This window comes from Cavia porcellus, unplaced genomic scaffold (assembly GCF_034190915.1).
Source record: "Cavia porcellus strain 051 isolate PalLab524CR breed Dunkin Hartley unplaced genomic scaffold, mCavPor4.1 scaffold_9, whole genome shotgun sequence".
NCBI lineage: Eukaryota > Metazoa > Chordata > Mammalia > Rodentia > Caviidae > Cavia > Cavia porcellus.
This window is the reverse complement of record NW_026947492.1, coordinates 55,644,855-55,670,404: the sequence shown is the minus strand read 5'-3', so window position 1 is coordinate 55,670,404 and position 25,550 is coordinate 55,644,855. Positions and strand designations below refer to the sequence as shown.

The 25,550-nt window shown below is 37.7% G+C and overlaps 1 protein-coding gene across 2 annotated transcripts in view; it reads right to left on the bottom strand.

Annotated features, from left to right (window-relative positions):
- Ints4 (integrator complex subunit 4) overlaps positions 1 to 25,550 on the bottom strand; it is a 102,953-nt gene that overhangs the window by 13,858 nt on the left and 63,545 nt on the right. For both annotated transcript variants that reach the window (XM_003468530.5, XM_005003183.4), the window contains exons 15-18: positions 23,492 to 23,649; positions 13,191 to 13,284; positions 11,152 to 11,232; positions 8,570 to 8,700 (exon numbers count right to left, since the gene is read on the bottom strand). In XM_003468530.5, coding sequence (XP_003468578.1) covers positions 8,570 to 8,700; positions 11,152 to 11,232; positions 13,191 to 13,284; positions 23,492 to 23,649 — 464 coding nt within the window. The remainder of the gene's footprint in view (positions 1 to 8,569; positions 8,701 to 11,151; positions 11,233 to 13,190; positions 13,285 to 23,491; positions 23,650 to 25,550) is intronic.

Below are 25,550 nucleotides of genomic sequence, written 5' to 3'. Positions count from 1 at the left end.
CACACACACACACACACACACTCTCACAGCCACCACCACCACCACCATGGAAATCAGTATGGAGATTCTTCAAAAAATGAAAACTAAAGGTTCCATTTGACCTATCTGTGTCCCTTCTAGGTATCTTCCTGAAAAAGTTAAAACCATCATAATGCAGTGATACATGCATATCTATGTTTATAGCAGCACAATTTATAGTAGCTAAATCTTGGAAACAGCCCACATGTCCATCAACCAATGAATAGATAAAATGGTGTTTATATATATAAACAGAATACTAATCTGCCATAAAGAAGGATACATTTGAATCATTTTTAGGTAAATGGATGCACTTTTAGACCATAACTTCAAGTGAAAATAATCAGACACACACAAGTTTAAATATCACATTCTTTCTCTTGTGTGAGAAATCTAAAGGGTAAATAAGGAGCAAAATGGAGGACAGATACTGGGAAGTAGGAGGAACATATTCAAATGAGAATAATGGGAACAAAGGGAGGAAGGGACAGAATTTTAAAATATGAGAGAATGGAAAGAACAAACAGAAACAAAGCTTTTATTAACAGGAAGAAGTACTGAAGGAAATGGAGAAGAGTGGGAAAGAAAAGAATTAAGCTATATTATTGCTGGGTGTAGTGGCACATGCTTGTAATCCCAGCACTTGGGAAGCTTGAGGCAAGAGGAACTCCATGAGTTCAAGGCCAGCCTGGGCTAGAGACGCTATCTTTAGAAAAAAAAAAAAAAGAAAAAAGAAAAAAAGATGTACTATGTACAGGTACAAATTCCCTATGATGAATGTGCCATTATGTATGGCAATTATGTACTAAAAATAAGACCAAGAAAACCTCAAGATTTTTAAATCACAAAAGAAAACAGATCCAGAAAGTCTAATATTCACTATAAGAGATTAGACTGGAAAGCTAAAAATAAAAATGATAGAAAAAAATGTGACCTAAAAGACATTCAACAATACAGAAAACATACACCAAGACAGATTCTGGTAAAAATTTATGAGAAAATTTTTTTTACATTTTACACCAAGAAAAATAATCTGTCCACAAAGGAAAAAACAATTAACAGACTTCAAAACTATATTGTTATATAACAAAAGACAAGATAGCAATATTTACAAAGCAACTGTAATAAAATTAACATGGTACTGGAATAAAAACAGATCTGAAGATCAATGGAATAGATTAGAAGATACAACCACATCTACAAACACACTCAACCTTATCTTTGATAAAGGGGCCAAACATGTTCACCGGAAGAATGACAGTCTTTAATAAATGGTGCTGGAAAAACTGGCTCTCCATATTTCGAAAATTAAAACTAGACCCATACCTATCATCATGTATTAAATTAAAATCTAAATGGATCAAAGATCTGAATATTAAAACAGAAACACTAAATCTGTTGGAAGACAAATTAGGTAAAAATCTTGAAGACAGACAGAGAATTCATGAACAGGAATCAAACTGCACGGGAAATACTTCTCAGAATCATTAACTGGGATCACATTTTATTAAAAAGTTTCTGCACATCAAAAGAAATCTCCAGCATAGTGAAAAGAAAACCCACAAACTGGGAAAAAATCTTAGTGAACTGTCCCTCAGACAAAGGACTTCTGTCTAAAACATATGGAAAATTAAAAAAAAAAAAAAATCAAACCCCCGAAATTCAAAGACCCAATCCAAAAATGGGTGTCTGATGAAGAAATACAAATGGCAAATAAATACATGAAAAAAATGTTCATCATCATTACTCATTAGAGAAATGCAAATTAAAACCACACTAAGATTCCATCTCACTCCAGAAAGAATGGCCAAGATCAAGAAAACTACCAACAACAAATGCTGGAGAGGCTGTGGGGAAAAAGGAACTCTCCTGCTCTGTTGGTGGGAGTGTAGACTTGTGCAACCACAGTGGAGGTCAGTCTGGAGATTTCTCAAAAGCCTGGGATTGGAAGTCCCATTTCATCCAGCTATTCCTCTTCTAGGCATAGTCCCAGAAGAACTGAAAACATCACACCATAGTGATATATGTGCACTCATGTTTATAGCACCACAATTTGTAATAGATCTTGGAAACAACCTAAGTGTCCATCAACTGAGGAATGGATAAAAAAAGATATGGTATTTTTATACAATGGAGTACTATCCAGCTATAAAGAATGATCACATTGAGATATTTATAAATAAATGGATTTGAGACCCTACTCATAAAAGAAATAAATCAAACTCACATGTATAAATACCATATAGTCTCCCTAGTATAACACAAAAGTTTATGGAAATCATGATTCCCCATTACACTGCTTTGAAGCCTTATAATGTTTCCATTCGTTAGTTGGAATGGTTTTATCCTTGGTTGTTTGATTTTATTATCTGTGATGGTATGAACAGCTATTTTGAAGAAAACAAGACATTATAATAGCCAGTGCTGATTTAGTATCACCTTAATCTGAAGTCCTACCATGCTTTTGTTCTTCTTTTTCCATTGATTCTATCATGTAGTATCTTATTGAATTTTATCATATGTGGTAGTATAAACCAATTTTTTATGCACAATGGGATGATATAGTAACCATTGTTTGTTTTCTGTTGTTTGGTTCTGAAGGCCCTGTAATACTTTCATTCTCTTTAATAGTTTTGTACTATTTTGTTATGTTTGATGCTATTGTGTATGAAGGTATGCTCAACTATTTCAAGGAAAGAGATATTATGGTAGCTATTGTTATATCAGATTGTCTTGTGAAATACTATGTTGCTTAAATTGTTCTGTTCTGATCTGCTTTGTTATGTCCTCTTTTATCTTAATCTCTTTAAAAAAATTTTTTAAAAAGATAAGCAATATTTTCAGAGCTCTGAAAATATTTCACTTACAAAACCAAATGAAAGTCAGTTTCAGATGCAAAGTTTAAATTAGTATACGATACTATACAAAATAAATTAGAACAAGGGATTTTTAAACACAAGAATAAACCCAGAGCCTCGTGCATGCTGGCCAACTACCACTGAATTGTATCCCCCAGCCAGAAGAATAAAGGACTTTTAAATGGCACTTGTGATATTAAAAAAAGTTATAGACAAATTGGAGTTAAATAGAACTTAGGTCAGGCATGCTGACATATGTCTATAATTTCAGCACTCTGGGAACCTGGCTCATGAGACAGGAAGATTACAAGTTCAAGGTCAGTCTGGTTCCTTTACATGACTCATTGAGATATTATCTCAAAAATAAAAAAACAGAAAAGGGCTGAAGAATGTAGCTTAGTACAAAGACCTTGGGTTCTGGCCCAGTATACTTCCCCATAAAAAATTATATAGGTGTCCTCTAATGTTATAAATGTACCAAGACTACCGCATATTTTAAGAGGATCTTCAAATATTATAGAAACATAATAAGCTGACATGATGGTGCATCCTATAATCCTAGCACTCAAGAGCCTGAGAAAAAAGGATCCTTGTGAGTTTGAGTCTAGCCTGGGCTAGAAAGTGAGCTCAAAGTCAGCCCGAACTGAACAGTGAGACCTTGTCTCAAAAAGACAAAAAACAAAAAAAGGTGAAGTGAAATTCCAAATTATTTAACTAATATGAGACAATCAAATTAGCAAAAACACACTTAAATTTCCAACTTTCATTGAAATCTTATAGAGAGGTGATCATAGCATGTTCATTAAAAATATAAACATTATAACGATCATAAAACTGGTATTAACTAATATTAAATGTTTGTAATAAATGTGATAAGTGTATTTTGGCAGCTTTACTTTTAATGATTTAATAGTCCTTACAATATGAGGAAGAGACATGTACTATTATCTCATGTTATCATATAGAAATAAACTGAGAAAAGAAATGTTAAGTAACTTGTATAAGGTCACTAAGTTTGCAAATGATAAAGCCATAATGTGAAACCAAGCAACTATGGATAGCAGCCTTAAATCTATGATCTATTGGCTCTCACCAGACTAGGTTAGAATTAGAACTTAACTCTTGTAAGAGAAAAGAAACAAACAAACCAATCAATCCAATAAAAAAAAATCAGGACAGAAATACACAGGCATGCATACAAATGAAAAATATAATCTGTAGCACAAGTAAAGATCAAAGATATTATATCTTTACTTGATGATATGGAAAGATAAATAAATCACATTGCAGGATGAAGAAATAGAAGGCAGAATAGTAAAACATTATACACTATGATCCCATTAACATTAATGTGCATATTTATAATTTACAGGTTTACATGGCTTGAGAAAAGAAGGGGTATATTACCGGGGAATTATCACATATTGCTCAACTTTTTACTCAATGTTTTAATTTTTACAATTATATTTAAATTGAAAAAGAATTATTTAAAAATTTTAAAAAGATTTTTTTTTTTTTTTTTTTGGGTACCGGAAATCGAACTTACTTGCACTTGCCAGGTAGGCACTTAAGCCACTGAGCTAAATCCCCAGCCCCTAAAAAAAAGAATTTTTAAAAAATGTAAAGTGAGACTTCCGGGAGAACATGGCGGACAGATAACAGCAACTACCAGAGGCTCTCTGAAAAACTAGGCTCAGAAGCCAGGTATGGTGCGGACTAAAGAGACATAAGCAGGTGGAGTTATGCTCTGCTGACTCAGGAACGAACTCGGCTGAGAGAAACCAACTTGGAATGCAGTCCTGGTGCTAAAACAGGAACAGAAAAGTCTCGCTGCTGAGGCTGGACCCTGCGCCATTGGAAGCCGCGATTTGGGTTTCCCGCTGCGCGGTGGCTGGCTGCCTCTACATCAGCTCGGCAAGGAGAGAGATGCAGAAGCTCTGAGAACGGCAATCTGCGAACGGAGTCAAAAACAGGACAGGCAGGGAGGCATGTTCTGACTTGTGGCGAGGTGAGTTAGAGAAACTGACACTCCACCACAGTTTGACTCCAGCGGACTTTCTGGGCCCGAGTAGTCCTGCGGGAGCAGGGCGCGCTGGCGACTCCAGCCACACATTCCCCTCTCGGGCGGGATTGGTGAAAAGTGCCTGGCCTGCGTGACGCTGCCGGCGGACCCTGTAGGCTGGCCCAACCCAGATCGCAGAGCCTGATGGAGGCCGGGAGGGGCGGGCCCCCGCGTAGGCTGCTGGTGTGCAGCGGTGAGTGGGAACACCTAACCAGCGCAATTCGATCAGGCTGTGGCTGACAGGGAGAGAAGCTGGGCCTCTCATATAAGCTTGCATATATAAGGAACAGAGAATATGGGAAGAAGCAGCAACAAGAAAGGCTCCTCGGCCCCCAATTCTGAGAAACAGGCAATAGCGGACACCGCACCAATACACATAAAGCACCATATAGAGAGCCTCATAGACCAATTCAGGAATGAAGTTATCAACGACCTGAAGCTAGAAGTATGCAAAATAGTTAGGGAAATGCTAAGCCCCACCCAAGAAAAAACAGATGGTGGAATGGAAGAACAGAAAAAGAGGGGAGAATTGTTTGATGGAGAAAACAGGGAAAGCATAGAATACGTGAAGCAGGTTCAAAGGGGCTACCAAGAAACTAAGAAGTCTATCGAAGACTGGCATAACAGCTTGAAAGAAACTAAGGACAGACTATCTGAACTGGAGGGCAGAATTGTAATATGGGAGAATGAAATGAAAAACTTCTTAAAAATAACAAAGAAACAAACAGCAATAATACAAAGACAAGAAGATGATAAGAGGATCCATAACTTAAGGATTAAGAACATAAAAGAAGAAGTAGGGACACAAACAAATGAACTACAAAAGCTACTCACAGAAATAATCCAGGAGAATTTTCCTAATTTAGCAAAAGGTAAAGATACTCAGATGTATGAGGCATACAGGACCCCAGCTACCTACAACCCAAACAGAGCAACACCCAGGCATATAATAATAAAAATTCCAGAAATTCAATACAAGAACAGAATATTAAAAGCTGTCAGAGACAAGAAACAGACCACTTACAAGGGAGCACCCATCAGAATTACAGCAGATTTCTCTGCACAAACCATCAAATCACGAAGAGCGTGGGGGGAAATAATTCAAGCTTTGAAAGATAATAATCTAGGGGCTGGGGATTTAGCTCAGCGGCATAAGCACCTGCCTTGCAAGCAGGCGGTCGTGAGTTCGATCCCTGGTACCGATAAAAAAGAAAAATGCAAAAAAAAAAAAAAAAAAAAAAAGAAAGATAATAATCTCCAGCCAAGATTGAGATATCCTGCACAACTGTCCCTGGAAATTGATGGGAAAACAAGGTGCTTCCAGGATAAAGAGGAACTGGGGGAATTTGCAACCACCAATTCAACTCTACAGAGAGTATTGCAGGATATTCTAAAAAAAGAAAAAATACAAAGAATCCAGAAATAGTGGAGGCCACGACTAATGGAGCAGAGAACAAAGTGAAGAAGACAAACTGACAGCTACTGACAGAATAAGAGCTCAACAGAAATGAGGCAGAGAAGATTGGATGATAGGAACAGCTATTTTGGAGAAAATGACATCTTAATAGGTAATACTGATTTAGTATCATCTTGTTTTGAAGTCTCATCTAGCTTTTGTCCTTCTGTCTCCAATGGTCTAAATAGGTTGTATCGTACTGGATTTTATTATGTACAATAGTATAAGCAAAAACCTTTTAAAGACAAGGAGATTATACAGAAACCATTATTCATTTTCTGTTAGTCGATTCTAAATACTCTGTAATGCTGTCATTCTCTTAAATGGTTTTACATTGTTTTGATATACTTAATGCTACAATATATGAAGTTGTACTCAAGGATTTCAAGGAAAGAGACAATATGGTAACTACTTTTAGGTCAGGATTATCTGGTGGTGAAACACTATTCTGCTTAAATGGTTATGATTTGATCTGTGCTGTTTCGTTGTTATGCCCTCTTTTATCTCAATCTCCACTCCATTATTTACTTTTTTATCTTTATCCTTTTAATTAAAGGAAAAAAATAGCAGGATATATTATAGTAACCCACTTTGACTTTCCATTACCTCGATTTAAAGCCCTGTATTACTCTCACCATCTGGTTTTTAACTGATGTTCCCCTATTCTGTTTTGCTGGATAGTATCAGGTTCGAAAATTTAGGCATCAGCTGTGAAGATAATGAGATTCATTATAACGCCCATTCTCGTTGACTTTTATCTACTTTTGAAGACCTACAATGTCTCCAATGGTTTGGCTTTGTCGGTTTTGTTCTTTACTGTTTTGTTCAATTGTATTATAACTAATGATATAGGCAATTCTATTAGAGATAGCGGGAGGCATTATGGTAACCATTGTTGATCACCTTGTATTATGTTTTCACATTATCTATTATGTCCACCCTTTTGACTTGACCGATTCTGTTCTGTTATGTCACATTTGGTTTTACTCTCTTCCAAAAAAGTAATAAGAACCGTGAGAGCAATGAAACCCAAAATGTGTAATAGTCATTGTACAAAAGAGAGGAAAAGAAAGTGCTCTAAGCTATATAACTGCATGTATATTTAAGTGTATAAGATAGAATATGATATCACAGAGTTTTATTGGATCATTGAACAGAACTGTTTGCAGTATCATTGATGGAATGTCCACTTTACAAGCTTTAATTTTGTGACTTGAACAATTATTTCTAAGATGACAGTATGTAATTCATTAACTAGTGATTTCCTACTGTTCATTTTTTTTCTGCAAATCTGTATAACTTGTACCCTTTCTCTGCTTTTTTTTTTTCTTTTCTCCTTAAATAAAATTAAAAAAAAAAAAAATGTAAAGTGCAGATGTCATCATAAGCATCTTTCTTTTCTCACAGAATAGTAGGTAAGGAATGTCTGACCTCACAGTGCAGCCTCCTAAGTACCCTTACTGCCTCAGAGAATGCTCGTTAGTCTCTTCCAAAGATCAAAATTGATTCTTGATACTAAATTCTTAAAGAAATCTATCAAGAAGCTGAGGATATTTTCTTTGGGCTGAAGTCTTAAAAAAAAAAAAAAAAAGAAGCTGAGGATAGCCAGGCATGGTGGTGCATGCCTGTAATACCAGCACTCAGGAGGCTGAGGCAGGAAGATCACTGCAAGCTTGAAACCATCCTGGGTTACAAAGTGAGACGATGACTAGCATGAACTGAATAGTTTAGCTCAGTGGCGTAAGTGCCTGCTTGGCAAATGTGAAGTTTTGAGTTCAATTTCCAGTACCGAAAAAAAGAAGCTGAGGATATAGGTCAGTGGGTAGAGTTCTTGCCTAGTAAATGCAAAGCCTTGAATTCAATCCCCAGAATTTTGGCAGAAAAAGAAATCTATCAAGAAGGGCCACACGGATTTCCTTGTTTCCATACGAAGTCCGGAACTGTACTATAGATAATGGAAGGGAGGGATTTTAGCAAGGGAGAGACATAAGTGAATTTCCAAGCTATCTGATATATTTCTAATCTGATATAAGAATGGAATATAGAATATCTGAAAAAAATGAACAGACTGTCCTTCCCTTAGCTAATCTTTCCTAAATCTCCACTCACATATTATTAACTTTGGTGTGAACTCTGAATACACTGAAAGCCCTTTTGGCCAGTACTACAACTTACCCTCGAGTAGTTCGTGCAGTTACTATAAGCTGCAAGGCTTTGGCCTGAAGCCTCATGTGATGTATTATCACCACCTGTTTGTTCTCCACACCACTGTACATGAACTCCATTTTGTAGGTTTCTTCCATGATCTATAAGGTAAAGATAATTAACAGTCAGTATGCATATCAGGGTCTTAACTGAGAACAGTATAGAATTCTCATCTTCTTTAGGTGAAACTCTGACATAAGATACCATATTTTTTTTAATTTTTTGAGACAGGGTCTTGCTGTTCAGGCTTTCCTTCTCCTCACTATGTGGCCTGGGCTGGTCTCAAACTCATGGCTATTTTCCTACCTCAGCCTCCCCAGCATTGGGATTACAGGTGTGCACCACCAGTTTAACCACTGAGTTAGTGAGTTTTTCTTGAAAAATCCCTATGCTTTAATTCTAAATGGAGATTTTTAAGACATACCACATGAAATCATGATAGTATGTCTTCTTTGGATTTTTTTTTTAATGATAGTAAAGTTCTACTAAAGGTAGGAAAAAAAACAGGCTCTGCAGAACAAGTCTGTGCCAAGTAAAAGTCACAAAAGTACGCCCTGTAGTGTAACGGCAAGCCTTCCATGAAAGAGAATGCAACAGCCAGTATAGTATTTCTTGTGAACAAAGAATAAATTACTTTGCCAACTGATTTTTGCCAAAGATTTCATTGGTGGTAGAAGTATCTTACCTGATGATGTAAGATACAAAAGTTTAGCTACTGATGAAATTGCAAAGCCCTGCTCATTACCCTAAACACTCTCCTGTGGGAACAAATGAATACCAAATGCTCCCCAATTCAAGATGAGGTTATGCCCCAATAAACCCATTATATGTTCAAAATAAGGTAATTGAAAATGTATTTGATACACCTTATCTACCGAACAGCCATAGTGCTACAGAGTATCTACAGTTTACCCTCCTAATCCCATGGGGGCTGCATATTACTAGGCCAAGAAGAGATCAAAATTCAAAAGCCAAATAGGTTTCTACTGCTTTGCTACTGGATATAAGTAAAAAATTATTAAGCTGAGTTATTATAAATCAAGGACCACCTGTACATACCATGTATAGAAATCCAATTCCCAAGAAAACTCTTCCAAAAATTAAACATCAGAACAATTCACTGTATGTCAGCCATCCAGACAGTCTTCCTGGGGCACAGTCTGGGAAGAAGTAACTACAGAAAACTATGTCTGTGACCAGGATCATGCCCAGTGGAACTTAAGCTCTTACTGAATTCTCCTTCCCTCTAGGGCCACTGCTTTCTGAAGGCTCTGCCATGAGAGAAAGGGCAAGACAAGCTATTTACTGACATGATCCTTGTTCCCATCAATAAATAAGGAAGAAAGAACACGTGTATCATGCAACTTCAAATAGTGAATGGGACACAAGAAGGCTGGCTTAACACAGCCAGGCATGGTGGTGCAAGCCTGTCATCCCAGCACTCAGGAAGCCAAGCCAGGAGGATTGCTGCAAGTTCCTGGCCAGCCTGAGCTACAAAGTGAGTTCAAGGCCAGACTACACGGCATAGTGAAACCCTGTCAGAAAAAGACCAAAAAAAACAAAGCAATTCAAACTATAACTAAGTATAGGTGGGGATAGCAATAGTAATCGCTTTCCTCCTTTCCTTCCAAACTACTGCTCTTTGGCCCTAACCTTCCCAACACAACTCATTTTTGGTTCTAATCACTGAGCTCCATTCCTCTACAATAGTGCACATATCAGATCTGGTCAGCAGTTGAGACCAGATCAAAGACTGAGTTGTAGAGGACAAAGAAAATAGGTTCTAGGCATTAATTCGGACTCTAATAGCTAGAACTCTAACTACCTCATCTGTAAAATAGCACTGATACTTACTTCTGTTTAATGGAACTACTGTAAGGGTTAGTTAAGAAAACGGATTTAAAATCATTAACAGACCTTAACGAAACAATCATAGCTAACTGTCATTTGCTTCCTCTGGGTCATAATCATTATTGAGAAGACAGAGGTTCACCAAGTCCCAATACTTACAAATGAAGCTAGAAAGAAAGAAGTTCAAGGCAAATAAAGCCAAGTATTACCTTACTGAACTAAGCAGAAATGTAAGGCCCTTTTAACATGCAAAAGATATCACAAAGTATAAATACAAAAAAAGCCTCCAATTGAGTTTAGTACATTTGCAGAAGAAAAATTCATGAGAGCATAGTATACCTGGAATATAAACTGATAAAACTTTAGGACACAATAGAATCTAATTATCTAAATTATCTAATTAAACTGCCACATTTTCTGCATTTGACAAAGGCAGGAAAATTAGAGGAGGTTAAATAAATTGTTCAGTATCACCCAGCAAATCACAGGCAGACTTGAGACTAAATCTCAGGTAGGTCTGTTGACATCAAAGCAAGTGCTATGTCCACTAGTTACACTGCTTCTTCTATTACTAATCTCTATCATAATTTGAAGAGGCCACAGCATAGGCAGGGAACCATAGGAAGGCCTGGGGCACTGCCATGGATGGTAATTCCTAGAAAGAGTCCGTCAGAGAGAGGAGACAGTCTCAGTGAACTTACCTGTTTTGCTGCTGCTGAAGCCAAATCACTCTGCTTGAGATACAAAGGGGCAGCCACATTCCACAGCTTTTCCTGCAAGGCCTACACAGACAAATGATATGAAAAGTACAGGTCACAAAGACTGACATGTCATGTGAGATTTGTATTTTCATTTTGCTTAGAAAACCTGCCATGATCATGACTCACTCTTAACCAAGTGAGACCTACCTCTTCTGGAGAGTAAAAGGACCTAATACTTTGGGCCAAATGAACTCCTTCTCATCAATCCAATCCTGACCCAAAAGTGCTGTGTCTCAGCGGCTTGGAAGCAGGAGTACAGGAGCCATGAAAGCCTCACCAAAATGTGCAGGCACGCCAGCTTCCCAGGCTCTGGCCCTCCTCGTTCCCACAGTCACAGGACTAACCTCTGTCACTTTCTTCCTTCACTGTGGCTATTTCCTCTTTGCTCCTACGCTTACTATTCTTTGAGGAGCTCCATTATCTTCCAAAACAACCAAACCAGAGATTAAGCAGCTTTCTTGAACTCCTCTCTTTCTCAATCTCTCCCTCAAAACTAAAACACTGGTGTAGGCTGACTTTATGAACAAAACCCTGATAACACAGGAACTATCACAGAGAATGAACGACTACAATCTCATATTCTTAAAAAGCTTTGGCACAGCATGAGAAACCACCAACAAAATGAAGAGACAAGCCAAATATGGGAAAAAATGCTTGCCAGCTGTTCCTCAGACAAAAGACTAATACATACAATATATACAGAACTCAAAAATATCAGGCCCCCCAAATTGAAAGACTCAATCCAAAACCATGCATCTGAAATGAATATATACTTCTCAAATGAAGATGTAGAAACAGCAAATAAATATATGAAAAAATGCTCAATATCACTGGTCATTTAGAGGTGCAAATTTAAAAAATACTGAGATAGGGGCTGGGGATTTAGCTCAGCAGCTTAACTGCCTGCCTTGCAAGCACATGGCCGTGAGTTCAATCCCCCAGTACCGATTAAAAAAAAAAAAAAACTGAGATTTCATCTCATACCAGAAACAACAGCTATTATCAAGAAATCAACCCATAACAAATGCTGACAGGGCTGTAGGAAGTAAGGAACCCGTCTACACTATTGGTGAGAGTGTAGACTGGTCGGTACAACAACTTTGGAAATTAGCATGGAGACACCTCAAAAACTAGGAATGGAGGTCCCATTTGATCCAGCTATTCTTCTTCTGGGTATCTTCACAAGAGAATTAAAAGCATCATACCACAATGATATAAGCACACCCACATTTATTGGGGCATAGTTTGTAATAGCTAAATCTTAAAAACAGTCCAAATGTCTATCAACCAATGAATGAATGAAGAATATGTGGGGTTTTTTTATTCAACAGAGTACTAATCTGCCACAACAAAGGATAAACTTACGCCATTTCTAGGTAAATGGATGCACTTTGAGACCAAACTCTTAAGTGAAATAAATCAAATACACATATGTAAATATTGTATTGTTTTTCTGGTCTGAAAACTGAAGGTGTAAGTAAGGAACAATAGATATTGCATAATAAAATATTCAAATAGCAAAAGGAATGAGGGAGGGAAGGGGGAAAGAAACAGGAAAAAAGACAAGGAAAAAAAGGGAACAACTTTTATAAGTAAGGAGGGGAAGGGGAAAAAAGAATCAAGATATATCATGTACAGGTACAAATTCTCTATGAATGTGATCATTATGTATATTCAACATGTATCAATAAATTTAACCTTAAAAAGTAAAATAAAAGCCTTGGAATACTGATTAAAATGATTATCCAACCTGTTCTAATTATATAAGGATGAAAGTATTCTCATAAAACTTAAAAATTTCTATGAGTTAGTATTTCTTTAATTATAGACCAATATAATCACATTGCAGAGTACATAATTTCTCCATTGCTCGGTGATGACACAGAATAGCACGTTTTTCCACAATGAATTGAAACACAACTCAATCACTAAAGTGCATTCAAGTATCATAATAATAAAGTTAGTGGCTCTAAACCAACCTTGATGAGAAGTAGTTGACAGCGAAGATAAGTGGCAGAGAAGTCAGCTACTCCAGCCAATTCAGACTGAAGTTCTCCAAGTCTTTGCAGATCCCTACATTAAATAAGATCCCAAGCCAAACACAAGGTAAGGATAATGCCAACATAAAGATCAAGTCAAAACCATTTTACCATTTTATATTCTGCAACCTTGTCATAGCTTTTAGTGACAACACTAAATACCACAGTGGTTATCATGAAATTGATTTATAACACTTTAATAGCAGTTTAAGCTGATATTCTTCTGGAAAGGAACACTGTGATAAAGCCACATATATAGCAAAATAAGCTTTATGCTGAGGAGTGGTCCTAAGGGAAATATTCAACAGAAATGAACTGCTGTAAGTCCCATAACAGTCACTGTTGTATAAATCATGGCTGGTGCCACAGGCCTGTAATCCCAGGACTCTGGGAGGGTGAGGCAGGAGGATCACAAATTTGAGCCCAGCCTGGGCAACTTAGTCACTTACACCATTTTGCAAAGAAAGGTTTGTGCTAATATCATTTAGAGAATTTTTTACACCTGTATCTTATACTCTGGGCTACTTTGAAGATAACAATATGCAATGTATTAACTACTGTTACTCTTCTAGTTTGTTATGAAATTTTATTTTTTCCACAAAATAAAAAAATTAAATTAAAAAAATTTTTTAAATTCTTAATGGACTGGGGTTGTAGCTCAGTAGAAAGGCCCAATACCACCACCAAAGAAACAAAAACAAACAAACAACTAAGTGTATCCTTACAGATACCATAGTGGAGCTGGGGATTTAGCTCAGCAGCATAAGCGCCTGCCTTGCAAGTGTGCAGTCGTGAGTTTGATCCCTGGTACCGATAAAAAAAATGAAAAAGACAAAAAAAGAAAAAGATTCAATAGTAGAGGAACTGCTAAGTAAATCATGGTGCATCCAGTCAGTAAAATATCCTGCAGTTATTAAAATACAAATTAAAAAATGAGGTATATCATCTCAACTATGTAAAAAATAGACACTGGGGGAAAACACAGTATAAAATGGTTTTCCAGATAATTCTAGTAGGATGCTTTTTAGTGCCTTCTCCCAAATATGCTATATATTCAAGAGTTTTTCTTATGAGAAAACAAATAATATTTTAAGCTGAGCACAGTGGCAGACACCTGCAATCCCAGCACTATGGGAGGGTAAGGCAAGATTCCAAGTTTGAGCCTAGTCTGGACAATTTAATAAACAGTGAGACCCTGTTTAAATTTAAAATATTACGAAGGGACCGGGGGTTTAGTTCAGTGGCTCAACCACTTACCTGTTAAGTACGAGATTGTGAGTTTGATCCCCAGTACAAAAAAAAAGTTTTCTTAAATAAAATTAGCCACACATGATAGTCTATACATGTAATCCTAGTAGTTATGAAGCTGAAGCAGGAGGATACCCATAAGGATCAAGACCAGCCTGGGCTACATAATGAGTTTAAGGCCAGCCTGAACTACACAGTAAGACCCTGTCTCAAAAAATCTAAGTTAGTGAAATAAAAATTCTAAAGGCTGACAATGTAGCTCAGTATGAAGGTGCTGGGTTCAAGCCCCACTGCCACCAAAAAAGAGAGGAAAAACTATTTTTAAACATTTGGTGGTAGACAATGTTAGTTACCTAAAGAGTCTGCCACTTTCAATTTCTTTATTACTAACTGAACTCTTATTTTTTTAAAGGAATATGTCTCCAGATTCAATTCCAGGTAGTCTGATCCAACAAGGCTGATGAATGTACATCCTCTGGTTATGTGGCCTAAGTTGGTCTACCAATCCAAATGGAAGGACTTATATAGTGCATGCATGGAGAAGATAGGTTGCCATTCTCCTTTGTTTCCCTGTCTCTTACTGGACTGAGCAAGAATGCTATGGCTCCACTGCCCTGTTGGCTACACTATAACTACTTTAGTTAGTCCACGTTCCTATACTTGTGCCGTTATCCTCCTACACTGTATACCTTCACAGAGAAAACAACCATGACAAATTTCTTCTTAATTCTTTTAGACATGCTGTGTATGTCTAAACAAAAACTGTTGGCTTGCTTTTATTTATTCAGGGGTTTTTTTTCCTGCTCCTCCTCCTCTTCCTCTTTCTCATTCTTCTTTTCCTCCTTCTTCCTCTTCTTATTCTTCTTCCTCTTTTTTCTTCTTCTCCTTCTTCTTTTTTTTTTTTTATTTTTTTTTTCTTTTTTATCGGAACCGGGGATCGAACTCACGACTGCCTGCTTGCGGCAGGTGCTTAAGCCGCTGACCTAAATCCCCAGCCCTCCTCCATCTTTTTTGCAAAGAGGAGTAGGATATGTGTGTATTACCTAATAATAATCCATTACAGCATTCACAGATATCTGCCTCATTCTTTTTTATGGCAATATCAAAATTCTATATAGAAAAGGCAACTGTGGGAAACCTTAAGATCTGGGTCAATGAGGAAGCTGACTGTTCCAGGCATAATGTATCAGGCTTCATAGAAGCCTACATAAAGATTCCACTGGACTAAAGTCGCCATCACTAACCTCATGCTCAGTGGGCAACTTCATAACAACTAGGGACCCTGAACCCAGGAAGGAGATGCCCTGCAAAGGGTGAGTTATCCCCAGACTCGCTGAAGGAATCAGTGTCTACAGTACATAGATATCTCTTTTAAGTTTGACCAGCTTAAACTGGTCCTAGACTGCCTGCTTGGATATGGGAGCCCAGTATAATGGAAAGCAAAACTCTAGGATGAGCTAGCCACACCTGTGAAGTGCAATTCAAGTAACCAGCTGGTTTCCCCTTTCACTTCTCCATTATCATTCCTACAGTATACAAAGTTATACTCAAAGATTTCAAGGAAAGAGACACTATGGTAACTATTTTTATGTCAGGATATCTTGTGGTAAAACACTATTTTGCTTAAATGGTTATGTTTTGACCTGTGATGTTCTGTTGTTATGCCTTTTATCTCAATCCCCTTTTTTTTTAAATTATTTACTTTTTTCATCTTTTTAATTAAGGGAAAAATAAATGAAAAATAGCAGGATACATTATAGTAACCTACTTTGATTTCCTATTAACTTGATTTGAAATCCTGTATTGCCCTCACCATCTTGTTTTGACTGATTTTCCCCTATTCTGCTTTGCTTGATAGTACCAAGTTCGAAAGTATAGGCAAAACTGTGAAGACAATAAGAATCATTATGACGCCCATTCCGGTTGACTATTATCTTCTTTTAAAGTCCTGTAATGTCTCCAATGCTTTGGTTTTATTCTTTACTGTTTTGTTCAATTTTATTATAACTGGCAATTCTTCTTAAAATAGCAAGAGGCAGTATGGTAACCATTGTTGATCACCTTGTATTTTGTTTTTACATTATCTATTATGTCCATCCTTTTGATTTGACTGACTGTTCTGATATGTCACATTTGGTTTTACTCTCTTCAAAAAAAGTAATAAGAATTGTGGGAGTAATTAAACCCAAAATGTGTAATTGTCATTGTACAAAAGAAAAGAAAAGAAAGTGCTCTAAAGGTTATAACTGCATATATGTTTAAGTGTATAAGATAGATAACCATATTACTGAGTTTTTTTGGATCATTGAACAAAACTGTTTGCACTCTCACTGTTTGAAAGTCCACTTTATATGCTTCAATTTTGTAACTTGAACAACTATTTCTAAGATGAGAATATGTAATCTATTAACTAGTGATTTCTGTTTATTTTTTAAATTTTGTATTACTTGTACCCTTTTTCTGTTTTTTTCTTTCTCCTTAAATTAAAAAAAAAAAAAGAAAGAAAGAAAATGCAAAATAAATTTGAATTCCTGGTGAGTTTTCAAAACCTATCTTCATCCCTATACATATACAATTATAGGCTACAAACATTTATTTCTACCTCCTTAATTAGTAGACTAGTGCCCACACTACAAAACAGGTAGTATTCTTTAAAGACATTAAGAGTTGTACATCAAAAGGAGGATTTCAAAGGATTCTTCCATGAAACCCCATTTTTTAGGAGAAAAAGTATTCCTGTAAGAGAAGCATAGTTCCACTGATTCCAGATAAATCAAGTTCCATCAGTTTCAGACTAAAATGAGTTATTTTACTCTAAAATTACGACTGTGTAATGGATCAATTCTAAAATGATATAGTTTCTGGAACAATAATGTGTATTTCCAGTAACAGAAAAGAGTTACTAGGATTTCCATAGACTTACAAAAATATCCAAAGTCTGAAAAATCAGAGGTCATTAGCCTGTGAAAAGCAGGATTCCTTAAATGAAAATCCCCCTCACTGTTAGTAAACTTAAAACATGCTTACAGCTGGGGATTTAGCTCAGCAGCTCAAGTACTTACTTGGTAAGCATGAAGTCATGAGTTCAATCCCCAGTACCACAAAAAAAAAAAAAAAAAAGAAAGAAAGAAAGAAAGAAAGAAAGAAAGAAAGAAAGAAACATGCTTACAGTTTAATAATTTGGATTGGATTTACATACAAAATAGAGCATGGCCACTCTGTCAAAAGAAGCACAGATTTAAATTTATAAGCAAAATTTCCTAAGTGTTCGACTAGTACCTACACAACTGCTAGTCTCAAAATGCTCTCATATGTATCATTACAATAAACTTCACAACAGTCCTACATAGTAGCTACATAGCACCGTTAGTGTACAAATGAGGGAGTTGATGACCCAAGATCACGCACCTAGGAACTGATAAAACCAAGACTTGAACTTGTCCTTTGGACTGCAAATCTTATTATACAGTGCCAGTTGTATGTTCTACCTCATACAAATTATTAACCCAATGGAAGGCTATAAAGTCCTACGTTTTAGTCCAAGCATTTGGTACTCCTCATTGATATACTTTTCTCCCTTCTTTACTTGGCTACCTTCTACTTATTCTTCAGGACATCATTTATAATCCAAAGAAGGATTAGGTGCCTCCTCTCATGCTTCTACAAAGGCCCAGGCTTACTGTACTCTAGCACATATACACCGACCTACCTATCCCTGTCACCAGGCTATAAGAACCCCGAACTATTTATTATTTGTTATGATTTAAATCTAGATGTTTCTTTACAAAATCATGCATTCATAGGTGGAGCTTCTGAAACATTACTGATTCATGGGGATGCTATACTGAAATAAGCTCTTAGGAAGTAGGATTGATCATAAGACACGGTAACCTGGAAGGAGATAGTTCTCTCCTGATCCTTCTTTTTCTCTGCTTCCTGGCTGCCATAACATGAGCTGCTGCCCTTGGCCAGACTCTTCTGCCATGCACTTTGTATGTTTAGACCAGCTCAACATCTACTGAGACTTCTGGAACATGAGACAAAATAACTCCCACCTCCTTTAAACTTCAGGTGTAAGGTGTTTTGTCCCATGACAAGGAAAGTGATTAAGACACTATTGTACCCATTCTGCCTTACATCTTACCTGGAATATGAAGGATTCTCAAAATCCATATTGGGAATGAAAGAACCCTATCACCCTTGGCAGCAGTGTTATCTCACTCACTGTAAATGTGGATTGATTCTCATAGAATCTTCAAATTTAATAAAGTAATTAATATAAAGCCCTGAGAATAGACAGTATCTGATAGATAGTATCTCTTATAATTAAGGACAGCAGAGATTTATAAAACATCAACTCTATACAATTAAAGATGAAATATGTATAATGATTGAGACATTGTGTCAACCTGAGAGTTTTAGAAGTTTAAGCAACTCAGCAGGGTTGCAGGGTCCCCACTTTGTAACTATCCTGATGGACAGGTAGTCTGTATATTAAAAAAAAAAAAAAAAAAAACAGGCTTGCTCTCTGCCCCCCTACCTTTGCTCTTGTTGCTTTTGCCGTCTTCTGCTGCCTTGAACTGTTGTCCCTCACCATGCCACCCTGCCTTGGAGCCCACTGATTATTGACTAAAACCTCCACAAACGAAAGCTAAATAAACCTTTCCTTCTTTAATTTTGGGTGTCAAGTATTTTGTCACAGCAACAAGAGAAAAGTAATCAAGACAAAATTTGGTACCAGAGAAGTGTGGTCACTGCTGTGACTCCATCTGACCATGTGCTTCAAGAGCCTTTGGGAATGATTTGAGAAGAGTTTGGAAAGGTTCAGAGATATTGCCTGAAAGAGCACAGTTGGAACACCTTAGGTTGTTCTATATGGGAAATTCTGGTAAGAGCTCAGAAGATCAGAAGGCTGATATTAATCAGGCAGATAAAGACCACGCTCAGTAGATTTCTGCTGGGAAGAAGGATTGCATTGGGTACAGACTCCACATGATGTATGTTATGGCTTGACAGAAAGTTTGTCTGCATTTTGTTCACATCCAGAGACTGCGTGAGACTAAGGTTAAGGGCAGTAGACTAAATAATCTGCCAGAAGAAATTTCAAGGCAGTTGAATGTTGAGGCTATTTGGGGTTTTTAGCCAGTTCTATGTTGAAAATCAAGAGTAAAGAGCCGAGCAAGATGATTTAAAACGTAAGTCTGGCCAGAAGGGAAGCTCCAGTAAAGCTGCGGATTGCAAAGAAGAGCACAGCACCACTGTTGGAAAGGAATAAGAGACTATAAAAGATGACCTGGGGGCTGGGGATTTAGCGCAGCGGCATAAGTACCTGCTTTGCAAGCAGGCAGGCGTGAGTTCGATCCCTGGTACCAATAAAAATGAAAATGAAAAAAAGACAAAAAAAAAAAAAAAAAGATGGCCTGAGGGCATCACAAGCAGCAGCAAGTCTTCCCCTTTGCACTGGTGAAAGACTTTGCTTTGAGGGGAAAACCACAGAGCACTATGTTCCACAATGGCAGCAAGATAAGAGAATTTGTTCCTCAGAATATGATTCAGAGTGCGCAGCAATCCAGGCACTCCACCATTACAGCCAAGACAGAGCGAAGCCTGGCTACTGCTCTAGGAAACAGATCTTTGCATCACACACATGTCCCTAGTTCTATGAACATACAGAATGTAAGAGTTGTGTGGTTAAGAAGGCTTCCACCCTGAACTGAAAAGGCTTGGGAGATCAGACAGTGTGCTTGTGAGAGGGCAATGTGTGAAGCTGTGAGGCTGAAGCGAAAGGTGCAGTGGATACCCCAGAAGTTTGGAAAAGCCAGGAACATCAATCTTCTGAGGAAACCAGCAAAGAGGGAGTGAGCAAGCCCAAGAGAAAAGCCATGGCACTATAACCACCAAAGTGTAGTATGCGTAGAACCATCCATGCCCTTTGGAGCTCAAATTTGGTACAGACTGCCTTCAATGTTGCATAGGACTTAATGCTTGCCCTGCTGGATTCTGTACTTGCTCTGGTCCCATTCTTTTGTATTCCCCTGTTTGTAACCTTTGGAGTGAAAATGTTTGTCCTGTGCCACTGAATGTTGGAAGTCTAAAGACCTTGTTTTCATTTCTACAGGATCTTGCAAATAAGAGTTTGCATTACATCTCTGAGACTTGGGACTTAGACTCTACAGCAATGCTGAAACTTAGGATTGTGACAACTGTTAGAGATGGACTAAATGTCTTTTGCATAAAGGGATGTGTATGAGTCTTTGGGAGAGGCAGAGACAAGCGTTATGGCTTTAATGTAATATAGTTTTAATAGACTTAAGACTAGTTCCTAAGGATTGTTAGACCTATGTTATAATTTCAAGTTGTAAAATGACAAGTATAAGCATGTTTTTGTATCTGAAAACCAGTTTAAAGAAATGTGTCTGGTGGCCAAGTTGACAAGGGGTGGACTGCAACAGCTGATACACTGTGTCAACTTCAAAAGTTTAGAAGTATAACTCAGCAGGGGCCAGGGTCCTCACCTTGTAAACACCCTCATTCTGTATAAGAAGAAGGTAGGAAGATAGTATGAGAGCTACATCCGCCCCAGGGAGGAAAGCCTACTTAGAATATAATGGAGGAAAAGAAGCTTGCTCTCCCTTTTGCTCTTGTGGTTTTTGCTGTCTTCTGCTGCCATGAGTGGTCGCCCCTCTGCCATGTCACCCTGCTCTCAAGCCAGCTGATTACAGACTGAAATCTCCATAAACTGTGAACTAAATAAACATTTCCTTCCTTAGTTTTGAGTGTTGGATATTTTATCTCAGCAATGAGAAAAAGTAGAGCCTTATAAAACATAAAATCTATACAGCTAGAGATGAGGTATGGCCAGAAGAAAATGCCATTCATTAAAGTCTTAAAAGTTCACTCCTAGTTAAGCTATGGAAATAACAGCATTCAACAAATATTTTTTGAGCCCCTAAAAAAATATCTAGGCTACAGAGAAGGTAGAGCAGTTATGTCAAGTTCCAAATACAAAATAAAACAAAAAATCATTTTCCAGAGCCCTTACTGAAGGATGGCAGATTCTATACAGGTAAAATACTGGTTGGATTAAATGACTGCTTGGATAACAGTAAGGGCCAATGAATATTGAAAATACGTTTTACAAATGCTAACAAACATATGTCCTAGTCATAATTAACAATATTCTACATAAAATTGCAACTAACATATTTCTTTTTTTTTTTTTTTTTGTCTTTTTTCCTTTTTATCGGTACTGGGGATTGAACTCACAACTGCCTGCTTGCAAGGCAGGCGCTTATGTCGCTGAGCTAAATCCCCAGCCCCACATATTTCTTTTCAACAACTATGGAAACAGTAATTTATGAAGCATGCCAGAGATGATCTGATCTAATCTCCACTTAATTCAGGAATGCCTCCCACTGTTGCTTATCACAAAGTATCAATTTTATAGTCAGAGAAAGACAGATCCAAATCCAGTTTTTGCCACTTTCTACAAATTGCTTCATATTTGAAGTAACATTTGAAAAGCACAGTAGGCCCTCAGTGGCTACTGCTCTATCAAGTTTCCCTTCTATTTCATCACACTGATTACACTTCTAAGAATATATTCAAACTACGAAAGAATATCCAGGCCTTGCCACTACATAGTAACAACAGTTCTTCCAGCCAAAGCCCAGCAGGACTACTAGCTCATTAAAAACCACATCATGAAGGCAATTCACACCACATGTTTACTGAGCACCTACTAACAGCCAGCTCTGCAGCAAGTGATCAAATTAGCTTGCTTTTATGTATTTTGTACTTGCTCTAGTGTCAATATAATAAAACTGACAACAACAAAACCTGAATACATATTTAGACAAGTGATTCAGGAAGTAGAGCTTATGTTCCTGAGCTAAGGGCTAACAATCTCATTTAGCAGCCTCCAAAACTAAAGGCTGTTGTGAAGAAGAGAACAAACTGATTGAGGAATCATTACAGAAAGGTCTGAAACCTTGGCTTATGTAGCGTGAACTACCCACAGCTCATGGCAGGTCAGCAAATCTTTCTATAAAAGTCAGAAAGCAAAAAATTTTAGACGTTACAAGCATATGATCTCTGCAGCAACTACTCAACTCTGCTGTTGTAAGAGCAAACAACACTGCTTTTATTAAAGTCAAATGAGTTTTAATTATTTTCATATCATTCAGGCCATTTTAATATGGGCTAGCTGACAGAACTTGGTGGTTGTTCCCCAATTCCTTTTTCCTCTTCTTCCCCAGTAAGAGTTATCAAATGCTGGTGAGGCATGAGTCATCAAAAATAAGGATGGCATTTCCTAGCTTCCTGAGGCAAGATATGGCTATTTCACTTAAACTCCAGTCCTGGGTACAAGCAGAACTATTGGAGTGTGCAACTTTGGGGATATGTCCTTAAAGGGAGGTGAAAGTGGAAATGATGCCCTCCTCTTATTCCTTTTCCCACATATAGAGAGGATCGTTAAGATTTTGGACTGATAGATGTTGCTTGATGTAGAAGATAAAGACGAACAATGGTCCTGGATATCGGCTGGGGATGAGGCTCCAACACTTGCCTAGCCTGCACAAAGCCCTGGATTTAATCTCAAGGGTAACAAAAAAACTAAAAAAAAGTATGAGCCTAAACTGGGCATGGGGTGAACACCTCTAATCTCAGCTACCCAGAAACACAAGGAAGGAGCATTACAAATTCAAGGCAATGTAAACCAAACTACCCAATCTGGGTTTCAACTTGCAATCCTCCTCCTCAACCTCCCACAGTGCTGAATTACAGGTATGTCTCACCATGCCCAACACAAACAATATTTTTAAAAAATAAGCTCAAATCACAATCTAAATTAATACAAGCATCATAAAAATAAGACAGTGCAGGCCAACCAAGTCAGAAAGTAAAGCCTAATAACCAATTCTGGAATTCAAAGCAACCGGGCTAAGCATCACAACATCCTAACTTATTTGAGAAGGTAGAAACTGCTTTACCTGATGGTGAACTCTAGGAGTTCCTGGGCTCCCTGTGGGTCCAGGTGCTGGAGACTGTATACCCTTTCAAGGCTCTGCTGCAGGAACTGCTGGGATGGATCTTCATGGGGTGTGATGTTAGGAGAGACAGCAGATGACACTAGTTTTCTCCCTGGTAACTAAGCAAACACAATGGGATCACAGTGTCATCCAATTCTCAGAGTCATCTTGTGATACCACAGATAAAAACCAGGAAAATTGTAAAACCAAGCAAAGAGAAAACAGGCTAGGGGGTCTGTAACCTTTTTCTCCTCTCCACCTATAGTGGGGAAGCAAGGCAGAATAGAGACAGAAGGGAAAGAAGATATGAGAATGCAAACATAGTCTTAGTACAGCTGCCAAGAAAAAAAAAGAATGGTGTAATATTATTCGTTCCTAACCATAAGAACGAGAATAAAAATTAACCTTTTTTTTGAAGCTAAGAGTCTCAGTATGTAGCCCAGGCTGGCCTTGAACTCAGTGATCCTCCTGCCTCCACCTTCCAAATGCTAGTATTACAGTGTACACCACCACACCCAGTTGTTACTTTGGTTTTTGGTACTGAGAATCGAACTTGCAACCTCATACTTCCCAGGAAGGCACTGTGCTGCTGAGCTATCTCTCCAGCCCTGTTATATTTATTTTTAAACTTTTATCTTTCACTTCATGAAAGAGTGATGATTTATTTCAAATAAGTTTACATGCTATAAAAATGTTGTGTATGAACCAGATGAGGTAGCACACTACTAACTTAGAAGGTGAGGCAAGAGATTCATAAGTTTCAGGTATCTGAGAAACTCAGCCAGACCCTGTTGCAAAACCAAATTAAAAAGGGGTGAGATGCAGCTCAATGCTCCCTGGGTCCAAGTCCCCAAAGGGCCGGGGAGGGGGGGAAAAAAAAATATATATATATATATATATACACACATACAATTTTTATCCTACAATTAACAGAAGTTATCTTTCAAGAAAGGGATGAAAGCTGGGTGTGGTGGCACATGCCTGAGTTCCCAACAGTCTGGGAGGCTGAGGCAGAAGGATTCAAAGTATAAGCTCAGCCTAGCCAATTTAGTAAGGCTTTGTCTCAAAAAGTTAACAAAAGGATTGGGTATTACCCCAGTGTGAAAGTCCTCAGTATCACAAAAAAAGAACACGGTAGGAACAGAAAACATTTAACTTTTCATTTTATATCCTCTATAAATTAAGCCTTCTAACTCTATACATATATTATTGTAAGTACAATCGTATGGGGTTACTTAAGTAGGGATGAGTCAATACAAACAACTTAGAAGAATGCCCAGAACACAGAACCCACAAGTATCTGTTATTACAAGTATCTGTTATCATTATGGTCTATTTCAACATGTTTTTATTTCTAAGTATTAAAAATAAAAGATTTTATTGTTAAATACTTAAGAACCAAGGCTGTATTATACTGTTAAAATGTAACAAGTTTATCCTTATCTAAAATATACTCTATTGTTGCAAATTTCTTTTTTCTTCCCTAACATCAAAAACCTAGGGCCAGCAGTACACACCCAGAATCACAGACGCTCAGGAAGCTGACACGGGAGGATTTTGAGACCAGCCAGGGAAACTTATCAAGACCATGCTCAAACAGGAAAAAAAGGAAGGAAGGAAGGAAGGACAGACAGAGACAGAATCAGAAGGAGGGAGAAAGAGAGGGGAGAGAAAGTGACAGAAGGAAAACTAAAAAGACAAACTGGAAAAGCAAAAGCTATAAAAAACCTGAGTTTTCTTCAAATGTAAAGAGGGCTGGGCCAATGGCACACACCTGTGATCCTAGCAGTAAAGGAGGCCAAGGCAAGAGGATCACAAGTTTGAGTCCTGCTTAGGCAACCTAGCAAGCCTCTCTCAGATAAAACAGAAAACAGCTGGGGATGTAACTCGGCAGTAAAGCACCTCTGCGTTCAATGTCCAGTACTGCAGGGATGGGTTGCAGGGAGGAAACAGGGACTCAGAAAGGATGTGGCTCAGTAGTACAGTGCTTGCCATGCATGTACAAAGGCTGGGTTACATT